Source organism: Narcine bancroftii, chromosome 11 (genome assembly GCF_036971445.1).
Source record: "Narcine bancroftii isolate sNarBan1 chromosome 11, sNarBan1.hap1, whole genome shotgun sequence".
Classification (NCBI taxonomy): domain Eukaryota; kingdom Metazoa; phylum Chordata; class Chondrichthyes; order Torpediniformes; family Narcinidae; genus Narcine; species Narcine bancroftii.
Window position 1 is genome coordinate 14,996,888 of NC_091479.1, and position 23,529 is coordinate 15,020,416.

A 23,529-nucleotide genomic window follows, 5' to 3' on the forward strand; every position below is an offset into this window, starting at 1 on the left:
AAAATAATCAATGATTTATGACTCCTCCACTCTCTTAGCTCCTAGCCCAATTTTTCGGACACTACCACAGCCTAGATCAGGGGTGGCCAAACTTGCTTAACGTAAGAGCCACATGCGATGAAGTTCAGATGTTTGAGAGTCACAAGACATGAAAAAAAAATTTCCTGCACGTTTTTAGTCTTACATGCACATTTAGTTACAAAAATGTGAAATAAATATTAAGAAATACTTGTAATATATTTATTCATGTATGTCATTTTTAAACTGCTAATTTGACAAAAAGTAGACCTATGCATTCCAAATATTTGCAAAATTCTGACTGATTATTGTGAGTCTCCATCTTGGCTGAAAATTTGGCTGATATATTGTCAAGGCTGCATGAATTAGCTCTATCAGGTGTTGATTTGTAAGGATTGCACGATGCCAGTATCACACTAACACTGTTAATTTCACTGCCCGTGACACAGCCACACACACGATCGCAACCCACGCCTACTAAAACTCACATTATGAGCTCGTACGATTCCTGTCTCAGCCAACATATTTCCCTGAGCCTCACACTATATGTCAAAGAGCTGCATGTGGCTAACAAGCTGCAGTTTGATCACCCCTGGCCTAGGGTCCTTCTGTTACTGGGCACTGAGGGGTTGAGACCGAGGACAAGCCCCTCAAACAACAAGGAGCCACAGTGGTGGGAATACTGCTGTATAGAAAGTGAATACAACAACATATAGTGACGGAAATGTATGGATATGATTCTAAGGGTGCAAAGAGACTTTGTTCAGTTTTCTTTATGTAAATAATTTATTGTGAATAAAGTCTATTTTTGGTTTTTTTTAAAATTAGCATGTAGCAGAGGTTTAGAAATGGCCATCTCGCGTGGAATTTACTGAAAGTTTCTGATTTACAAATTTCGCGCTAGATTTCTGCCATTTGATTTCACCCTTCTGAATTCCTGCTTCCAACCCTTTGTGCATTCTCAAAAAAATTGGTGCCTCACAGCTGTAGTGCCCTATGTCAGTCCTGGTGCTTAGGGCTCATGTTTCCTTCTGCACTTCCCCTTCTCATCTTCAAAATAGAGCTGATATGCAGTGGCTCAAGCCACTTCATATGAAATAGCTAAGAATTGTTAAAGGAACTAGGAGGGTGGGGATTTGCTACGGCATGGACTAGTAGGGCCGAATTGGCCGGTTCTGTGCTGTAAATGGTTATATGGTTATATGGAACTCAGCAGGCCAGATAGCATCCATGAGTAGAAAGGGGCAATGTTTCAGTTCTGAACCCTTTATCAAGACGAACGATTGAGACAAGGGGTGTGGGCATACTGATTATTTTCACCATCAACAATAGTAGATTTTAATTTCTTTGATTACATACATATTTTATTTTGTGAGGAAATATTTCCTTAATGTTCAGTGTTGTCCTGCATATTCTGTGATACTGATGAACAGTTGAGTGTGCAACAGGTACAACATGCAGGATAATCCAAAATTCCCAGGTGGGTGGAAGAGATTAGATAAGACCAAATTCCCTGGTAATAATTAGAGCCATCTTCATTTTGGGTCATAGGTTGAATAAATTGATCATCTGCTCAGATTTAGAATCTTTTATTTTTCTGTCAATGCTGACAAGCTTTGAAGCTTCCCTTCCAATCTCGCTATTATACTAACATTTTTTGCCCACAACGAGTGAGTGAAGATGGACCTTTTTAAAATGTCTTTTTGTAGAAAATCATAATCCAGAATTATGCAGAAGAAAAATGGGTTTAGCCCACCTCGACTGTTACGCCGAGCTATGCTAATTCCATTTGCCTGCATAAGACTGGTTTCCCTTTACGCTTTTCCTCTCCAAGTACTCATTAAATGTGTCTGTCTCTATCACCTCCTCTACCAGCTTATTCCAGATAACTAGCATTCTCGTTTGAATTTCTCCCCTCTCACCATCAACATGGCTTCTGGTTCTGGATGTTTGTGGCCTGGGAAAAATATTCTTACCATCTATCCTATCTAAACCCCTTGAAATTTTATAAACCTCCACATCACTCAGCCTCCTATATTCCTGTGGGAACAAACCTGGGCTACATATGGATTTCATTTCCATAAACAGCTATGGTGTTTGAGTCATTGCATATCTTTAGAGCAAAGGCTGATGGGTTCTTAATTAGTAAAGGGTATCAAAGGTTGAGAGGAAAAAATACATCCACGATTTGAATAGTGGAGTAGACTTGATAGGCCAAATGGCCTAATTCTGTTCTAACATATACTAGTCATGGATCAACTTCCACTGCGCCATCCAATTTTTGAACTGACCTACTTCCCACATTATCCGTAGACAACCACTTTTGTAATTTACATACCCACCAATTTTTGTGCCATCTGCAAATTTACAAACCTACATTCCACTTAATACATTTGGTCCAACACTCATTATGACTTCATCAGAGAATGACTGCCCTTGGCCTCCTTTTACCAAGCCAATGTTTTTAATTTTACATTTAGACCTACAACATGGTAATAGGCCCTTCCAGCCCACGGACCTGTGCCACCCAAATACACCAGTTAACCTACAAACTCTGCACCTATTTGGAACATAGGAGGAAACTGGAGCGCCCGGAAGAAACCCACCCGAATGCAGAGGAAACATATAAACTCCGGACTGCTCTGGATTTGAACCTGGGCCGCTGGCTCTCCAATAGCATTTGTGCGAACTGGGCTGATCCACACTAATCTTGGATCTAGTCAGATCCCTTGAGCCTTCACCTTCTGGACCAGGCTCTCGTGCAGAAGCTTGTCAAAAGCTTTACTAAAACCCATGTCAACCACATCCACTGCTCTGCCTTTATCAAATTGTGACTCCACTAGAACGATAACTGCATCCCATCAGAGTTGAGGAACTAGCTGTAGTTAGGTAGTTGGTACCTAATTGTAGATTGCTCAAGGACTGCCTTGAGGCTCTTTGTGTCTTCTGCCGCGACCCTTTTGTCATTATGGGAGGAATAAAGTAGTGTTCAATTTTCCTACCCAGCAACAAAAAAAACTGCAAATGCTGGTACTGTCCATTAGGCCAGGTAATGTCTGTGGAGAGAGAAACCTGAAACATTGAAATCTACAACACTGTACAAGCCCTACAGCCCACAGTGCTTTGGCAACCTAATCACAGCACAGTTGGCGTAGCGGTTAGCACAACTCCTTGACACCGCCAGAAATCGAGACTGAGGTTCGAATCCCACGCTGAATGTAAGGCATTCATGCGTTCTCCTCGTGTCTCTGTGGGTTTTCCCCATGGGCTCCAGTTTCCTCCCACCGTTCAAAACATACCGGGAGTGTAGGTTGGGTGGCACGGACTCGTGGGCTGTTACCGTGCTGTATGTCTAAATTTATTTAAATTTTTTAACAAATTAATTGCCCAGAATTTCCCAACAATAAAACCCTCTCCATTCTCCACTGCTGGTGTCTCACCTGCTGAGTATTTTCTGGTTTTATCTCCTATCTGCAGCACGGTGTCTTTCATTTTCTGCCTTTTGGAGTTTGTAAGATGCACGTTGGTGGTTATTGTAAAGGTTCTGTACCTTGCAAGTCAGAGTTTTTTTTAAATAAAGGATAAAAGTCTGATTCACTTGACATTTCAGTGTCCTGAACTATAAAGCAACTTGTAAAACACTTGACTCTAATTTCACATCTTTGATCTAATGACAGCTGGATTTTGCTCGCCTGAACAGAATTTTAATAATTAAGTATATTTAAATATTGATATTCACTGTAATTTAATTTGGCCTGTTTGATTTCTACCACTAAATGAATTAAATAACGTGCAGAGTGCAATAAGTTTAATTTGTATTAATAAACTGCATTCAAAAGTATCATGACTCGTGCAATTTGGCTTTTTTAAATAAAGGATTTAGAAGCTGAATATTAATTTGATAGAGGGACTTCTTAATGTAGAATATCACAATACATTGATGTAGGTTTCAATTTAAAAAATACTGGAACAAAAGATTCCAGTGGAAATATCAGAATGGTCATAGATTTTGCATTTCCTTCTAAATAAATTATGGTCAAGGCTGTTGTTGGAAAAATTACCTCCGAGCAGCAAAATGACATTAATGAACAAGATGTCATATTTAATCATGCTTGGATGTGTGAAAGTCTGGTAGATGGGATGATGACTTGACAGCTATCATTTGTATGCCTGTCACTGCAACAACCTCCTATTGAATCATTCACTTTATCTGCATTATTTTTTGTGGTGCACCCTTTGATGTTAGATGTTTCGGAGCATCATTAATTATAATTTGATGATCAAAAGCTTGTCTAATTTGAATTTTAGTTGTGTGTCAGTCTTGGGCTGCGTCCTTTCCAAATGATCAAGCCAAGTTTATTGTCTTCTGATTGCACAAGTGCAACCCAGCAAACAGTGTTCTCTGCTCCTCAGTGCAAAACACACAAATAAACGTAGCACACACGCAGACAAACAATGCATATACAGGACAAGTATTCATATGTTCAAATAAATAAATATTATTTTGGAAATATGAGAGTCTCAGATGGTTAGTGTAAGTAGTTCCTTTTTCTTTCCACTCACTATGCCATCGGTGCTCTGTGATTAGTAAGGGATTGCTTAAGGTGGGATGTGAGTGGGTCGGGAAGGTTGGGAATCACTGCTCTAGACCCACTTGTTACTGAAATATTTTGCTTGAGAAAAATTGTCATTGGCCCATTTCCTTTGGAGTTCTGAAACCCTGCACATAACAAGTCAATGAGGGACGATTAAAAGTGGTTTTCAAACTTTATCTTTCCACCCACATCTCACCTTAAGCAATCCCTTACTAATCACAGAGCATCGATGGGATAGGGAATACTTGAGGTAATACGCGAGTGGAAAGAAAAAGTTTGAAAACCACTGCTTTAGAGCAATGTGGACTAAAAGCAAGCAAATGCGATGAGATCGGGTAGGCACTGTGGTCAGCGTGTACTGGTTGGCCTGAAGGGCCTGTTTCCATGCCGTATAATTGAGTCCCAGATTTTTTTTAAATGTGCAGGGCATGTTATTAAGACTGTGCTTGATTTAGTAAAACACCTTGTACTTCAACTTGTGAAAATGCATTTTTTGCTTTATTTTTGACAGTGTGATTAAAAACACTGTTTGCTCTATTGTGCATTTATTCAGTGATCTGCAGGATTGTGCAATAAAATGTGGCGTCTCTATCCCCCATGAGCATATGCTATTGCCAAGCCAGCATTAGTCTCCAGTGAACTGCCAGCAACTTCTAAAAGAATTTTTTATGGCCCAATAATTGTAGATGCAATCACTATGGAGATGTGCAAAACATCTGGTTTTAAAACCATTCTTTTTGAACATTGAAAATGGGTCAGAGGTGAAAGAGACATTAAAGAATAACTTGCACTTGTAAAGCTGTGCTTAAGTACTTTTCAGGAAGTGCGTCTTTCGCTATAACATAGTCATATGTCAGAGCAATTTTCAAATAGGACCATCATTTTTTCAAGTAAGGTCAGTGAAGAACAAACATTTCCCTCCATTCACTCTTAAAACTACCCTGTTCTTCAAAATAGTTCCATCAGCTCATGTTTAATCACTTGTTTGACAGAAGTTATGATGGTCAACTGTCCCTAAATTTTTCCATTCCAATTTCCGATTTATTGTACGTACATGACATCACCTAGCTTAGCTTCCGGGATTCTTTTTTGCCACATATTGGTAGTGCAAGAAAACTGTATCAAGAAGACACTTACATGTAAACAAATAAAGAGATGTAAGCGAACTATGTGCAATATAGAGAGAAAACTTATCAATGAAATGCAAAAGTAAGAGCGCTCAAATGAGTCTCTGAGTTTGTTGTCAGGAGTCTGACGGTGGAGGGCCCACAGCTGCTCTTGAACCTGGTGGTGTGAGTTTTGTGGCACCTATACCTCGTTCCTGATGGCAGCAGAGAGAACAGAAGGCGTGCTGGGTGGTGCCCTCCGACGGCAGCGTTCCCTGTAGATATTCTGGATGTCCGGGAGGGTTTTTACCTGGGATGTGGTGTCCCCCATACCATAACGTGGTGCAGCCCATCTGCACACTTTCCACTGCATATCTGTAAAAGTATCCCAGGGTTTCCAATACGGTACCTTTATTGTCATTTAAGACCAAACTTTAAAACAGTACATTGTTTAAACAAAAAACAAGATAGCATTCCTCCAAACTATAATGCTACCTACACATCATAAGATTACTCTAAAACAATGTTAACACAAGACTGCACCAGGCAAAACAAAAAAATACAAGACTGAAACATACCTACTGAGAGCTACGTAGTGAATAAAAACAAATAGTGCAAACAATACAGTAAAAGATGAAAACCTCGACAGTTGTCACAGTGGAGACAAGTTACATTTTCGTAGATTTTAACAAGTCTAGTAGCTTGAAGTGAAGAACCGCCATACAGTTCACATATCCATACAGGCCCACAAGCTTCGGCACAATAGTGATAGAGAGACCTCACCGACCCCACCGTCTGCCACAGGGCCCCGCTCTCCAAGATGACACAGAACCTCTGGGCCAGGCACTCAACACAGCCACTCTGGGCTCCCCGACACTTCTACTGCAGAACACACAGACCTCCAGATCCTCCCAGCCGGGCAAACCTTCGCCAAACGCGCCACAGAGTCTCCTCGGCCACATCAAAGTCTGGAGGTTTCGTCCCCACAGCAGACCAGGCCACGCAGCCCCGCAGCTTTCTTCCAAAGGTCTGTACCTTGCTTCGCAGTTCTCACATTTTCAGAGCGCTCTACCGCCCAATGTTCATCCATTGAGAATTGTTTCACGGCACCTTACGAATCGTTGCAGTAGCATCAGGTCTGGAGGAGCCACTGCCGTGCCACCATCATCCAGAATCTAAGGTCCGATGATGTTACTTCCGCCAACTCCCGAGGAAGTGGAGGCGCTGACGTGCTTTCTTCGTGACTCTATTAGTGTGTTGGGCCCAGGAAAGATGGTGACTGCCAAGAAATTAGATTTGCTCACCCTCTCCACCTCCGATTCCCCCCGATGATCGCTGGACCATACATCCGCCTCTGTGTTTCCCTTCCGGAAGTCAATACTCAGCTCCTTGGTTTTGGGGGCATTGAGTACAAGGTTGCCTGTTGATGCACCATTCAGCTAAATTTTCAGTCTTCCTCCCGTAAGATGACACTGCCCTTTTTTCGCCAACCCACTCCCATGGTATCGTCAGCGAATTTGTAAACTGTTGTTGCACTGAGAGCCACACCAGTTGGTACTCGAGTTGTTAATGTTCACACACCAATGAATTTTTAAACTCTCAAACAGAGAAATAGTCACTGCTTGTTTTATCTTGTCTTTTTTTTAATTTCATGACTTTTAAGTGACAGTTGACACCCGAGTTTCACGTTGAAATGCTGACTGCAGAAAAATTAGGCTCCTTGATGTTCGCCATGAAAATGGTGTTCCCAGTGAATTATTGTCTGTCTTTCAGGCTGAGCTGATTTTAGGAAGGCACAGGACCAGGTATAACATGAGAAAATATTGCTGGCAACAAATAAATGCCGTGACCTTTATTAGCGCACCTGCTTTCGCCTACAAAATGTGCATATTATGAATTAAACCCTATTAGCATTAATGATTGCAAAAGCTCTGAAGCCTATGCTCTAGGAAGAATTTTGATTAACATCACTATTAGTTATTAATATTCCTGAGTATTTTTTTGTCACGGGTAAGTACTGTCCACAATTTAGAAAATAGAACATTATAGCAGCCCTCAATGTTGTGCTAACCAATATAATCCTACCAAAAGAAAAATGAATCCCATCCTACCTCGTAACCCTCTATTTTCTTTTTCATCCATATGCCTAAGAGCGTCTAACGTTTCAACCTCCTCCGTCGTCCCAGGCAAGGCATGCCAAGCACCCGCAACTGTATATTTAAAAAAATAACTAACCTAACCCTGATGTCTCCCCTAAACGTTCCTCCCTTCACTTTGCACAGATGTCCTCTGATGCATGTTATTTCTGCCCTGGCTAAAAGGCGCTGGCAGTCAGAATTTTGTAGACCTCTCCTCCTACTTGGCTCCAAAGAAAAAACTTCCAGCTCCGCTAACCTTCCCTTTATAAGACTTATTTTCCAATCCCAACCAACATCCTGGTAAATCTCCTCTGCACCATCTCCATCGCTTCCACATCCTTCCTGTAATGGGGTGACCAGAACAGAACAAATACTCTTAAAGGGAATGTTCTAGATCCAGGTTTGTTCCTGTTCAGATTTTCATTGCATTTGACGGAGGAAGTGTAGTTTCTGCTCTGACAGCAGTCTGGATTTGTCTTTCATTGAGTTTCTGGCGGTATCTGGGCCAGTTCTGTTTCACTTAACTGAGGGAGCATGATCCATGCCCATCTACTCTGCTGTGATTATCACATTAAGTGCAGGGGAAAAAAATCTACTGTAATTAGCACAAAGACAGAATCTTTTACAGCTACTGTGAACTGAGCATCCCACCTTCCCAATAAGAATTTTCTCCTTCTGCTCCCAAATAAGAACTAAAGACCAGATCCTGAACATCAATAGCAGACTATCTCTGGTGCATATTATTAGAACTCTGGAACATTACAGCACAGAAAAAACCCTTCAGCCCTTCTAGTCTGTGCTGATGTATTATTCTGCCTGGTCTCACTGACTTGCACCCAGTCCATAGCTCTCCATACCCTTCACATCTATGTACCTGTCCAAATTTTTCTTGTGTGAAAATTGATCACTTCAGCTGGCAGCACATTCCATGCTCCCATTACTCTGTGTGAAAAAGTTTCCCCTAATGTTCTCCCTAAAATTCTACCCTTAACCCATGTCCTCTGATTTGTATCTCACTTAACCTCAGCAGAAAAAGACTACTTGCATTTATTTTATCTGTGCCCCTCACAATTTTGTATATGTTGATCAAATTTCCCCTCATTCTTCTATGCTCCAAGGAATAAAGTACCTAACATGTTTAACTGAAGTCCTGGCAATATCCTTGTAAATCTTCTCTGTACTCTTTCAATTTAATTGATATATTTTCTGGTGACTAAAATTGCACACAATATTCCAAATTTGGCCTCATTAATGTTTTATACAACTTTACCATAACATTCCTTCTATATTTCCAGAGAGTTAAATGCATTGAATAATTCTGCACTAAATATAGTCTGGACCAAGAGTTCCAATTTGATTTGAAGTGCCAGGCGTGGAAGTAGATTTGAAGGAGTTTTCGGAAGCTCCTCTACCTCCCTCCTGGATCCAATCTCTGCTACCCCAAATTTGCACTGGCATTACAGGACATCTACCACCATGGGAGAGATCAGTTTAGAAATTGAAGTGAAATGAAATGGATCAGAGATAGGACCATACAAGTGCCAGAGAGGATTACTGGTGTTACAGAGTTCTGTGTTGTGTATTGGGCCTATGTGTTGTGTGGTTTTGTGTTGGAAAGTGACAGTTTGCCTTAGAGAGCCAAGGTGAAGGTGGACTGCAGAGAGTGGGAGACGGACTGGGCATGTGTAGAAGATGATCTAGAAATTTCTGGACTTGGAAGACAAACCACCTCTGGGTGGTGCTGTGGAGTGGAAGAAGGCCCAGAGCATGAGTCATGGTCTGGGAGGACAGTTTAGAATGTTGGGATTCCAATAAGGATGAACATTCCGAAGGCAGCCAGAAGGATCTGGACGGACCAAGCCATTGTTCCTTCTTCTGCAGCAACACAAGACAACTTTGAATTTTATTCTCTCTCTCTCTCTCTCTCTCTCTCTCTCGCTCTCTCTGGAATTAAAGTCCAAGTTATATACACTGTTATCGAGATTTGCATCGTTACCAGTGGGCATTGTTATTAAAGGGTAGATTTTGAATTAAACTTTGAAGGTGAATTTTTGTTGATAAAATAATTGTTCATCTTTACCCCTGTGTGATATGCCTTCTTTGTGGTTGCTGGTTTGATCTTGTAACACTGGAATCACCCTTCCTCCTCCCCTCCTCTCTCCACCCCCATCCCCTCTCTCAACGTGATCTACCTGCTCCCATCGGGAAAAGATACTGGAGTGTCAGCACCAGGCTGGGGAAGAGCTTCTTCCCATGGGCAGTGAGAATGTTGAATAACCAAATGAAATCCACACTAACCATCCAAGATTCTCATAGTCATGAAACAATATTTGTTTTTGTTTGTTTGTTTGTATAGATGAATACTTGTCCTGTATGTGCATCATTTGTCTATGTGTGTAATGGCTGATTGTGTGTCTGCCTGTTTTGCACTGAGGACCTGAGAACACTGTTTCATCAGGTTGTACTTATGCAGTCAGATGATAATAAACTTGACTTTACGTGATTAAAATTATGATGCTTTGTGAGAATGCCAAATGCTCAAGGTAGGAAGTTTTTTTTTGTCCCCCAAGTCCACCATAATCAATAGATTTATGATGAAGTTATTAGTTTTGGTAAAGGGGTTCAGATGGAAGTTGATCTGTTTGCTTTAATACATGGTGTGGTACTCGAGTGTGTTATTTAAAAAAAAACGAGTGACATTAAGGAGGTTGCAATTAGTGTAAGGGAACCTATTAACGTGTTCTTTTCTCCTGACAGTGGCTGGATAGCTACCATTACGTTCTTTGGGACAAACGTTGGCTCGGCAGTCGTGATGCTGATCCCAACCGCAATGTTTACTGCTGTAGCTGTGCTGTCTTTCATTGCACTGACCAAGGTAAAACTTGCTTGTTTTGGCTGGAGTCTAGCCCTTGTGTACCTCAGTGTTCAAACTTGAAGGAATCATTAACCTCAATTTTTTAGAAAGTACATTTTATGAACAGATCAGGAAAATAGTATCAATCCTTTTTACTTTTGATTTGGGTCTACTTCACTAGAGATTGGTCCAATTTAATGGTTCTTAATGCTGTACAGATGCTTCCTCTGTTGTTGTACAACAAAAATCCCCATGATCTGGCACCTTTGGGGATCGTGGATGCTGGAAATGTGAATTTTCCAGTTGACTGAGACTCCCTCTTCCAAAGCCTAACTAATACACCTGCATTAAGAATATACCAATTAAAAGACAAACAACACTGCAAAATGTACAGAAATTTGAAAAACAAATCAGTATTTTAGTTTTTAAATTATGTAACCATCACTTAAATCAAATAATTTCCGTAACTTACAAAACTTAACTTCGAACCCTAGTCGTTGGTGCTAACAACAGCATTGCAATAGGCACTACGTTAGCTGTGCTGCCATCATAATTAACCCCCCCCCCCAAAGATTACAGTTAAAACCTAATTAATATACTTAATAGTAATAAAAATAAAAACTTACTAGGCAGGGATAGGGCGATGATTCTTTGAGAGAGTCGTGCAAGCCGGCATTGGCCAGCACCACATCCTGGGTGCCGCCATTTCGTTCCAAAGCAACTTTATTGAACCTTAGTCAACCAGCAGCTGTGAGCAGTGCATGACCATGGCGCTCCTCTTCACCAAGGCCACCCAACTCCCCTCCATTCAAGGGTTCCAGTCAGGCAATCGGCGCACCTTCCTCGTGGTGACAGTGAAAAGAGTATGCGTGCATTGAGGGGCATTAGTAGTTCAGCGGGAAAACCCTACGCTTGTCCAATGAAGTGTCAGCGCTCCCCTGCTCTTATTCAGTTGTATTATTTATTTATTGCCTCCAAAAACAAAATCCCATTGATTGAATTCTGGATAATGGAGATTTTTCTGTATTTGTTCAATGATTGAGGCTACACAGAGATTGGCAAGACAAATAGATTGCAAGTGCCTGGTTTACTTTTTGTTCCCAAAATTCTGACTCGCTACTGAGCTTTGTATTACTTGAAATTACATTAAAAAATCGTTTCCATCAGGACCAGAATAGCAGCAGAGAACTAAAGCCCCCAGAGAATCTTAGAGGAAAGAGAAAATCATAAAAGCAGGCAAAAATTCATGCTTGAAAGACAAAGGAGGGGTTGATCATAGTTTAACAATCTAGTGTTAATCAAATGTATTGGAGAAATGTTCTAATTTCCTTAACTTTTTGCTTCTTTTGTTTGAACCAATGAAATGATCAGATTTATCGAATGTCAGGAAGTTATTAAATGATTCGCATAAGTGTCCAATTTTCTGAGGGTCTAATTAAACCGTTTGATTTGAGACCATTTTAACTGGTTGCTGTGCCACCATCGTTGCCAAGGAGCCAGAAGCACATGCAGTTCACCTCCTGGTCAAGTTGGCCTGGACAAGATCAGGTGATTAAAATAATGTAAAGTAGCATAAGAAAGGAAAATTGTAAAGGATATTGGAAAACACTAGTATTTCACTTATCCAATCATTTTACTTTTCATTTATTTTGTTTTCTATATACAGCAAAACCTCTGGTATCTTTGGGGATTGGTAGATGCTGGATAAATCTATTTTCCGGTTGCTTGAGACTTGCTCTTACAATGCCTAAATAATGCACCTGAATTAAGAATAAACAGTTTACCTATAATGTTATTGTCCATCTTTCGGGCGGCTCCGTTGAGGGGGAGGAACCTGCAGATGCAGTGACGGTTAAATGTGACCGAAAATAAAATGAAATGCTTTAAGGTTTATATATTCCTGCAAGTGAAGTTTGATCACTGAAAGAACAGTATAGTATTTTTGTCTTTTAAACTGTTTATTCTTAATTCAGGTACATTATTGTAATGCTGGTGTTTTCCAATATCCTTTACAATTTTCGTTTCTTGTGCTACTTTAGATTATTTTAATCACCTGATCCTTAGAGACAGCATGGGATTCACTGGCGCGGTAAAGGCATTGTGCTAACTGATACGCCAACCATGCTGCCCTTTCAGGAGTCCAGTTTCTTCTCTATCTTCCATTACGTCCTTTTCTAATAATTTGAGAGAAAAACAGTCTTAAAAGTTGGAAGTTGGCTATATCTAAAACAAGAGATATGTTTAAGAAGGGGGTGGAGTTTTAGAGGGGATCAGAGGAAATTTATTCCACACATTGATTCATGTCATAAAGTGCTGTCAGAAGTAGTAGATACGATCACATTTAAAATGGCATTTGACTAGCCAAGATATAAAAAATTACTTTGAACCTAATGCAGGCAAATAGGATAAATAGGATTGGAATAGAGGTCAGCATAGATGTAATGGGCTGAAGTGCCCACATCTGTACTAGATGATTGACTCTATCCCAACCACTATACAGGAGCCCCCTACTTACGATGGTCCGACTTACAATTTTTCAAAGTTACATAGATGTCATTATTTACTTTCAAATAAATTTTTCCAATAAATGTTGATGATTCCTCGAAGGAGAAATCTTTGTAGCCTCCTTTGTCAATCAATTTTAGTTCAGTCAGAAAGCTTGATACAGCGCTGTCAGGAGTGAGCGGGGCAATGGGATCAGTGTGGGGACTGATACAGTGCTGTCGGTGTTATACAAGGTATATCTGTTTTTTGACTTGGGCTGGGTTTGTCGCAATGTTACCCCATCATAAGTTGAGGATCTGTATTTCCATCTCCCCTCTATTAGAGCACAAAAACAGGCCTTTTGGCCCAACTTCCCGACCAAAATGTCCCACCTGCCTGTGTGTGGTCCATATCCCCCCCCCCCACACTCAAACCCATCCTATCCGTGTTTTTTTTAATAAACGTCGCAATAGCACCTGGTTCAATTACCTCCAGCTCTGACCCATCTCGGTATGTGACAAAAAGGTTTCTTTTAAATCTTATTTGACTAGGGAGAAGAAGCTACAAGTTCCATCAGGATAGAGGGGAAGTAATGAGATTTGAAAACATTCAACTGTCCTCTTACTAAGCAGGAATAAGGGAGGCACCCCAACAGTGAGCTTTTTAAATGAAGAGAGAACAATAGGTGATTTTGAGAGACCAATCTGGACAATCCCAAATGGAAATAATAAAGAGAACAGGTGAAGTTTTCCTTCGCATCACACACCGTAGGTTGATAAGATAATGGAAGTAAATTTAAATGTGGCATTTTCTTAAATATTTTTAATTGAAGAGCAAGTGCAGACAATTTCATCAGGGAATTGTCTCTGAAAACTAAGTGAAAGTGACAATATAAGGATGCAAAGGTGAAGTAATGATCTCTGAAGCATGTAGAATTATTAGCTGCCTGGGGAATATTGTTTTAGCTTTTGCCTCAACTACCACAATAACTTTTCCAGGCCTAATTCTCCAATCAGCCATCTTTGTGGTTAACAGTATAAAGCATCAAAGATCATTTAATTTGTGCTTTACAAATTTTCTTAGAACCATCCAATGCTACACCACAGATGCAGCCCCTTCTAGTCTTTGTTGAGCTATTATTCTGCCTAATCCCACTAACCTGGACCATATTCCCCCTCCCCCCCCCACCATACCCTTCCAATCCATGTACCTATCCAATTTTTTCTTAAATGTCAAAATTGAGCCCATTCAGCCGGCAGCTTTGTTCCAAGCTCCCTCGTCTCGCTGTGTGAAGAAATTCCCCCTAATGTTCTCTTTAAACTTTTCCCCTTTCACCATGTCCTCTTCATTTTTATCTCACCTAACCTCAGTTGAAAAAAATCCTCCTTCCGTTTACTCTATCTATAGCCATCATAATTTTGTATACCTCTATCATATTTCCCTTCATTCTTCTAAGCTGAGGTGAATAAAGTTCTAACCTGTTTAACCTTTCCCTGTAACTGTTCTTCAAGTCACAGGAACATTCTTGTAAATCTCCTCTGCCCTCTTTCAATCTTATTGATGCCCTTCCTATAATTAACTGCACACAATACGCCAAATTTGGCCTCACCAATATTTTGTACAACTTCTATAATTTAGTGCTTTGATTTCTGATGGCCAATGTGCTAAATGCCCTCATTACGACCTTATCTACCTTTGCCACCACTTTCAGGGAATTGTGTATCTATACTTTCAATATCTTAGCTGCTGTCCACGGACTCTCTGACCAGAAAATGCACCCTTTTCCATACACTGCCCTGTACTTGCAAAGTTACATATCAAAATGTTTAGCTGTAGACAACGTTGAAAGTTGTAGGATTTTGCTCCGCACTGTCGTGTCAGTCAAATGTCAGCTTTTGAAACATTGGCTTTGAAACTCTTCCTGAGCCCTCAGGCTGGAAATGTTGGTTAAATTCCTCTGCTTTCAATCAATGCTACATGACCTGCTGAGTTTCTCCAGCACTTTGGAGTATTGCAATCTCTTGTGAGAGTTTCGATTTTTAAAAAAAAACTGCTGCTTTTTCAAAATCAAAAGGCTCCTTCAGTTTTAACATCAAAATAGATTATCAATCTAATGCATTTTGAATACCGATTAGTCCAAAACCCTGGTCAGCAGACCCAATAACAAGAGAATGTGTGATCTCCAGTGACTCTGAAGAGATTTGCAAATGCCCATTAAATAAACTTGATAGTTAAATGACTTAGAGGTTTACAATGGAAATAATGATTTAATGAACAGCATTTTCTGATCAGAGTGTCTCAACATGATCTGAGAATAAGCAGAATGTTTGAATATGTCAAACCAGTATTCATGAAATGCTGTCAGTCGCACACTCTCGCAAAAAGCAGTAGTTCTTCCTCGTCTCTGCAGCATCTGTAATCTGCAATTTGGTTGATCTTACATTTTGCTTCTGCATCTTAGGGAGGAGTTGGGCTTCAGAACCTTGACATTGGGTGTTCAGACTTTAGTCTCCAAGGAAGTCATTAATTCTGATTTTGCCATGCACTCTCTTTTTACAATGGAAGAGTGTTGATCCTTTATACAGTAAAACCCCTGGTATCTTGCACCAACAGGGATTGTTGGATATGCGAGTTTTTTGGTTGCTTGAGACTCACCCTTACAATGCCTCACCTATAGACCTACATTAAGAATAAACAGTTTAAAAGACAAAAATACGATACTGTACTTGCACTGAACAAACTTCACTTGCATGAATATATAACCCTTGAGGCATTTTACTTTATTTTCAGTCACATTCCCTGAAAACATTTAACTGTTGCTACATCTGCAGGTTCCTCCCCCTCCACGGAGCTGTCCGAAAATGAATAATAACAATAACATTACAGATAATTAACCCCCCTCCCCCAAGTTTACAGATAAAGCCTTACTAATATACTAATAAATATGAAGACTTTTACTACGCAGGGATAAGGAGACACTTTAAGAGAGTGAACCAAACAGCGACCAGGGTTGGGGGGCAGGGGATGGTGCCTGCCATGAACCTCCTCCGTCCCACTAACGCAGCGAAGACGCTGCTTATATAGCGCGGGGAGTCTCTAGCGTCACCAGTCTCCTGGTATTGCTCGATGTGCGTTTCTGATGCTAGAGCTTGTGGGTGAGGGCGATGGCCGCGAGCAGGTGGGGGGGGGGGGTCACAGTACCTCGTCTTTGGGGGAGCAATGTCCGCAAATGTACCCCCTTAGTGCCGACACTGAATGGCAAGTTATAAATGCAATGCAGAAATGTAAAAATAACTCTTAATTGGTGCTGTTGAGGCATAGTTCGATTTATTGTTGTACAATTTTGTTTGAAAAATACAGAACCACAGTAATTATCTTTCCACTTTATATAGACAAGAAATAGTGTTTGCTTTGATCCATATCTTCAGTAGTGACTGACAATAGTTGAAAAGAAATCTCAGTTGTGAGGTAAGGCACTGCTGGACGAACTCAGCAGCTCAGGTAGCTTCCATGGGAGGTGATATTTTGGGCAACCTTGAGAGATGTATGGATTTCTACCCCAAGGTCCCTCTGTTCTTCTCGAATGTTGTATCCAACTATGAACTCTTTATTCAGCCTTCTGGTTTGTCCTTCCAAATTGCATCACCTCACATTGATCCGGATTGAACTCCATCTGCCACTTTTCCCCCTCAACTCCTCAGCCTGTATATAACCTTTTGTAACCTCCCGCAACTTCAGCGCTATCCACCTGCAAACTTACTGACCCATCCTTCCACTTCTTCATCTAGTCATTCTGAAACACAAAAAGACCAGAGATCCCAGAACAGATCCCTGTGGAACTTCACTAGCCACTGATCTCCAGGCAGAACGCTTTCTGTCCACTGCTACTCTCTACTTTCTACAGGCAAGCCAATTTTTAATCCGCACGGCCAAGGTTCCGTGGATCCCCTGCCTCCTGACTTTCGCAACGAGTCTCATGGGGGACCTTGTCAAATGCCTGACTAAAATCCATATAGACCACTTCTACTGCCCCACCTTCATTAATTTCTATTACCACCATTGCATTTCTTTAAAATAAATTGACATTAATCTTTGGGGTTTTTTTTTGTTGCTTTAATTGAGTAAAATCTAAACAAAGACTAATTTCTTGAAGATAACCCTTGTGCACTCCAAGTATCCATTTTAAGCAAATGGAGTTCTTTTGCAGATATCCAAAGATTCCTTGTAATGTGCTGCACTTATGGCTCACCTTCATCTTGATTTGATCACGTGTTAAAGCCAGAGGTTCTGCTGACTCTTCGCTGTCCATATCCCATTTTGATTCCCAACATGATTTCTAGTTTGATGATGGAATTAATACTAGAAATAGGAAGTAGAAGCATCTATCAATCCACACATTTGCAAAAAAGAAAATCAAACAATAGCGTGGGCCCTCCATGACAAAGATTCAAACAGACTTCTTTTCACAGCTGAAGCCTTCGTCATTGCGATTCAATTTAGATTTCTTGCCTGCCTTTTATTTTCTGTGAAGAACTCATTTAAAATCACCGTTTTTTTCTGACCCTAGGTTCACAACTATTATCGAGGCAGTGGGGGAAGCATGAGCAAAGCTCACGAAGAATGGACTAGTGGGGCTTGGAAGAGCCCGCAGGTGCAGCAGGCAGCCCAGCAGGCAGCTGTCGGTGCAGTCCAGGGATCTGCGCAGAACCCTCAGTACACAGAATACACCGACGCTCCCAACCACGCCTGCAACAACCAGATGTAAGCTTCTGATTAATGCACCCCTTCAGTCACCTGGGCTTGGGGTCAGGTGGAATGTGCAACGTGTTTTGTTTTTGTTAATATTGTTCAGAAATCAGGGGTTCTGAAAGCAGCTAATATTTGTGATGTAGAACCATGTGCAAATAGTCTTAAAAGGTGTGATGTTACTGATATTGTTTGTGATGATGTAGGATCCTTCCAACTTACAGAAAAAAAAACATGCGTTCATACAAATGGTAGTCCCACAACACTGATTCCAGATTGCCAGCAATCTCTGGAGCTGGGCATAGACACATTCTTTGCCTATATTAACATTCCCATTTTTGACTACTTCTGCTTTATTTTAGATCAACATTGTGAGTTCCCCAAGGCTCCTTGGTGGAATGCAGAGGGTTAGGTAGTGCTACGGCAAAAAAAAAAGGAAGCGGCCTCAATAAATCCATTTATTACAACCTCATCTGTCTGAATCTGAAAGGCTTCACAAATGCATCTCAGAGTTGCAAGGGATCAATTTGACCTTGGATTTCAGTACAAGTGTGCGCGGGGTTACCCACCACCAGATGTATCATTCATCTGTGTATCAATTTCCATCGACAACTGGGAAGTGACAAGGCAGAGGTCAGTGGAACTGCCAGTTAAACTCTACTACATTTTTAGAGCTCCTATCTAAAGATGAATTTGTCCCCAAGGGTCCAATATCTCAAACTAATTGATACTTAGCAGTTACCATAGTTGTAAATGAAATGAATGAGTTTCAAATTTGTATTAATGCATCAAAATCAAAATCTGTTTCGTAACCCAGTTATTGAGCTAACGGACCAGATAACACACGTTGTTTGATTTCTGTTCCAATTTTTTGTTTGCACTAAAGCGAGATTTATTGTTTAATAGTTTCAATTAATGTGTTGTTCATGTGTGCTGTACTTTGAAATTATTACATTATTCATCAATTGGAAAAAAAAGACTAAAAATACAGACAAACTTCTCGAATTTGGTTAGAGCCTTGAATGAAGTGGATCTCTGCAATTTCTTTTTTTTTTGCCTTTTACGCTACTGAGGATTGAATTAGCAATTGTGACAGGGATCTTGATACGAAATGCCACCTTGCTTGTCAGCCTGCTGCTTACATTTAACCTGTCGCCATTTCTGAGCACCTTCTTGCGTCATCTTTGGAGAAGCTTTTTCAAATGAAAATTAGGAATAGAGATGAACAGTGCATTACAGACAATGTCTGAATTTGTATTGCAGATTGTTATTTCACACCCCCCCCCCACCCCTTATTTTTGAGCTTTACACCCACCATCTCCTAAGCTATTAACCTTCACAGTATCTTCAAATCGGTCTGAAGGAGAAAGATCTACTGCAGGACAAGATGATAGGTCTGAGACCAATATTAAAAGGGATTTTGGACTGGATTATCAAAGTACCCACAGAATTAAACGTCATGCTTCAACTGAGGCTGAAGCCTAAACGTCTAAATGGGAAAAGATCAAAATTTATCTTGGTTTAACCCCTTAAGAAATGCTGTTGCATTTGCCTGTATCAGAAACGAAGTCATCGTTGGCCAAATTCAGGGGCTGACCCAAGTACAAAGAGTGAGAACATCCAAAATGCCGGCAACGGTCAACGTCAAATTTAAAAATTATTAATAGTGACGTTACAACAAATGGTAAAGGCCCCCATTGAGCCAATAAATTGAATCTGGCAGCATTTATATTACAAAATAAATTGAAAAAGGTTGGCTTGCAATTGATTATGGAAAGCATGCATTCTCATTTACCAAGCCTTCAAATTTCAAGTTAGTCCTGATCAGTATTGCGAAGAAATTTCTAATTTGAAGTCTGCCATGATGTTCAGATGTAAAACTGTCTGTACAGGGGAAGGGCATAGTGAATAAATTTTGTACAGTAAAGAAATTGTTAATTTTTTTGAACTAAAATATTGGGAGATGTACATAAGAATATTTAAACTATGGTCGTGGCTATGTGATTTTGTGACAGTGCAATTGTGTAGGACATGAATTAGACTTGGCTAGTCTCTGGTGTTTTGAGGTAAGTGCATATTTTGAGCTTGCTTTTGCCCTCTGACTTTTGGAAAAGTACTTGAAGATTCAAAGTAGTATCTTGATCATATAGAAAACGTCACAATGCATTTTTCTTTAAAGTGAATTTACTGAAAATCACTGTCTGCTTTAGCAACTTTATCTTCCGAACTCAGAAATTCAGGAATTATTTATTTAATATCTTGCAGGTATTAGCATTTTAGAAGTGTTTCAATTATAAAAGTGGAAATCATGGACTTGTAGTATTTGTGACAGAATAAAACAGTTCGTAGCACTAAATATTATGCTTTCTAAGTTATATATAATAGAAGTGTATAATGATTAAATTACATCTGGTGTATGTACCCTGGAATTTCCACGTTACCATCTCAACGACGCGGTCACAGTAAGATTAATTTTGAATAAAGTAGTGTTTCATTAAATGTAAATAGTGATCGTAAGATTTTCTTGTGAAAATTATGTTGGACTGCAAAGTTGATCATATTTTAAGGTTATTTCTAATTGCTGCTTCAATGACCACAAACTCTTAAAAAAAATCGTGATGCAACTCTTAAATGTATTTTCAAATCAAGCTGAAAAAATGCCATATAGTAATTAAAAATACACCTTTTCCTGTTGTCCCTTAAATCCCCCCCCCCCCCAATAGTTAGTGTATTACAGGGACTACCAATCTTAAAATGACAAGATAACTGTTCATAAAGTACTTTTTTGGGGCAAAATATACAGTGCAAAGCCTGTCTCACTGTGAATAAGTGACTGTACCATCTAGCACCTCAATATTCTGAAAGCTATGGACTGCATAAAGCTTTTTTTTGGGTAGTTTCAAGTAATTGTGTTTGCTTGTGCATTATACCCTCTTGTATACTGCATCTACATTTGTGGTTTTCCATATTTAAAATAACTTGATAATGGAGAGGGCTGGCTTTTGATGGGGTGATTTTTCACCAGGTGAAGGATCACTGGAGTAAATAATATTTTCACTTTTTTTAAAAGGAGAATAATTTCAGGGTAAAATTCCTTCCGTCGCAGACGCTGACAAAAACATCGGCAGGTTAACTGAACTTTTCCCCATGTCCAAAGGATCAGCTTCCAGATTATTGCAGAATCAAAATTTGCTTGCAAGCAGTGGTGGCCAACGAATCTCGCCACTGCCAAACTGAGGATCTGGCCAGTCTCATTCCCTCCCGTGCCAGCAAACCTCTTTTCTTCTCTTCGCATGTCACGTCAAAATATATTCCTGCCTTTTGAACATGAGCCACCGCCTTGATGTGGAAATATTCCCCATTTTGTTTAAAGAAAGCATGACCTACATCAGAAATAAACTTATCCATTTTAAGCATTAACAATATAATTTGGCATAGAGGTTCCTTAAGGTTTGATGTATACAGTTTCAATTACCTTCATTCAAGAAGTCTTGAATTTCTCAGCCCCATTGCCTGGTTCTGTCCAGTTATATTTTTCTTCCTTCACCAAAGGAATTTGAGCATTTCAGCAAGAGCATATTGACTTTAAAAAAAAAAATTATACTTGTTTTGTTACTTAAATGGTGAAGTTTAAAGAAACTGCTTTCCGTCAGCACCTCCAACACTTACCCAATCGCACAATTATGTCGAGAGCCGTGAAGTTGTACATCAGTGAAGACTTTGAGGAAAACCAGTTTGAGTCACTCAAATGCTTCTATTTAATCCCTTCATTTAGATGAAGGGTTTTGGCTTGTGTTGGTAAATGCTGAATTACATTTTGCATTGTATGGAAACTTTTTTTTTTTAAACGGGTCATTTGAGGAGGAAAATTTGGTCTTTCAGCCGTACCAATTTGTTAATCTTGACATTGCTTTAATGACATGTAGAAAATCCATCAAAACTGACAACTGCTAATTCTAGTTTTATAGTTAAGACAATGTCCTTTATCTTCCCATAATAACTTGAACTAGCTACGTGAAATCTATACTGATTCTAAAGGCTAAATGATACCAATATTTTCCCAATAGCTATTTTGGACAGTTAAACATTCCCTGGAGTCTGAATAGTTGGGTATGGTCTATCTCCCAAATTACACTTTCTGTCTGGATAGTGCAATCTGTTAACCAACTCCTCTACAACTTAGAAAAGGGCAATTTTCAACAAAAAAAACTCTGTATTTAATCATGCTATTGTAGAACGTATTGTTTTCACTTGTTACAGTAATTCAGAATTGAGGTTATCCCCATTTTGTCAATGTGTTGGTGTCATTCTATAGAAATAAATGGTAAAATACAGCTTGGCCATCTTGTTTTTGTCTCGAACGTCAGTATTATAAAACATCCATCTGACCGTGCACATTCTCAGTTAATGCTGCTAATTTTTCATCACTAACCTGAGAATTGCTCGATCCTCCCGTTGTAGTTGCTTTTCCAAATATCACACTGCTTCAAGTAAATGATCTAAAGTTGCAGTAGTTCATTCTGGAGCACTGGTTCACCATAAGTGATCACGAGACTCGCACCCCCAGGTTCACGAAACTCATTGCCTGCCGCAGCACCACAGCACATACATTTATATAAACCACCTTACAAAATAAATTTAAAAGTGCAAGAAAGACGGTGTCTGTGGTTCATTGTCATTCAGGAATCTGAGAGCAGAGGGAAAGTAGTTGACCTTGTGCCGCTGAGTGCCACAGTTACATATTTTCAAATGTTGCTGGTACTAAAACCATTTAACACAAGTTCTGACATTGGTAAATATTCTGAGGATCAGGTTCTCTGGGTGAAATATCCTAATATACTGTACTTGCCACAGAAAATGCATGTTCCACATTCAAAAACTTAGAGGAAAACTTTGCTTGAGAGTAGAAATATTTAACAAATTTGTGCCCCCCCCCCCCCCCCCCCCCAAGTGTGGAAGCAACATGGTTCTGTCGGATTGGACCTACCGACAATAACTTTATACCTCTAAAATGTAACAGGTCCTTGATTGGAGTATTTCATGGTGAAATTTGGTAACCTCAACCCAACTTTCCCTTGTGTAAGTCTAGAACCTGTACAGTATGGTTGCAGCAAAAATCCAGACTGTTCAGGAATTGGGTTGGTCCAGATTCTCAAGCAGTACTTCGTGAGGAATAAAGTAGAGATGTACAGGTTATAGTTGATAGTTTATTCATTAACAAATCTTCATGTATCAAAAGAAGCAGTTTTAAGGAAAAAAATCAGTACCTGTGGTGGCACTTACGCACGCACTCAAAACCCAGTAAATTTAAAAGCGAGAGTTTTTGAAAAGTCTGGATTCTCAGCAGGTGGTCTGGATTTTTGGACTTCTACTGTAATATTCTGTGATCATGGGTGGAATAGGTAGAAGATTGACAATAGCAAATTACTGCAGTTAAAGATAAACCATCTATTGAAACGGATTAGAATTTGCATCTGGTCTGAACCAAATTACATTAAATATCCTAATATCGAGTTAGTCCCAGTTAGATTAAATGAGCTAACATTGTCAGTAGATGATTCACACCTTTACAATTTTATTAACATAAC

General features: G+C 39.8%; 1 protein-coding gene and 1 long non-coding RNA gene across 5 annotated transcripts in view; one reads left to right on the forward strand and one right to left on the reverse strand.

Annotated features, from left to right (window-relative positions):
• The window catches only part of scamp5a (secretory carrier membrane protein 5a), a 71,141-nt gene that overhangs the window by 46,071 nt on the left and 1,541 nt on the right, over positions 1-23,529 (forward strand). For 2 of the 4 annotated variants that reach the window (XM_069902682.1, XM_069902679.1), the window contains exons 6-8: positions 10,615-10,732; positions 17,763-17,956; positions 21,012-22,259. In XM_069902682.1, coding sequence (XP_069758783.1) covers positions 10,615-10,732; positions 17,763-17,956; positions 21,012-21,030 — 331 coding nt within the window. In that variant the 3' untranslated portion in view covers positions 21,031-22,259. Of the gene's footprint in view, positions 1-10,614; positions 10,733-17,762; positions 17,957-18,303; positions 18,854-21,011; positions 22,260-23,529 lie in introns of those variants that run through there. The other 2 variants (XM_069902681.1, XM_069902680.1) reach the window with 2 other exon arrangements.
• Positions 15,637-23,529, reverse strand: part of LOC138745546 (uncharacterized) — a 32,623-nt gene continuing 24,730 nt past the window's right edge. The window contains exons 2-3 of the long non-coding RNA XR_011346331.1: positions 21,417-21,482; positions 15,637-15,874 (exon numbers count right to left, since the gene is read on the reverse strand). This is a non-coding gene — a long non-coding RNA (uncharacterized lncRNA). The remainder of the gene's footprint in view (positions 15,875-21,416; positions 21,483-23,529) is intronic.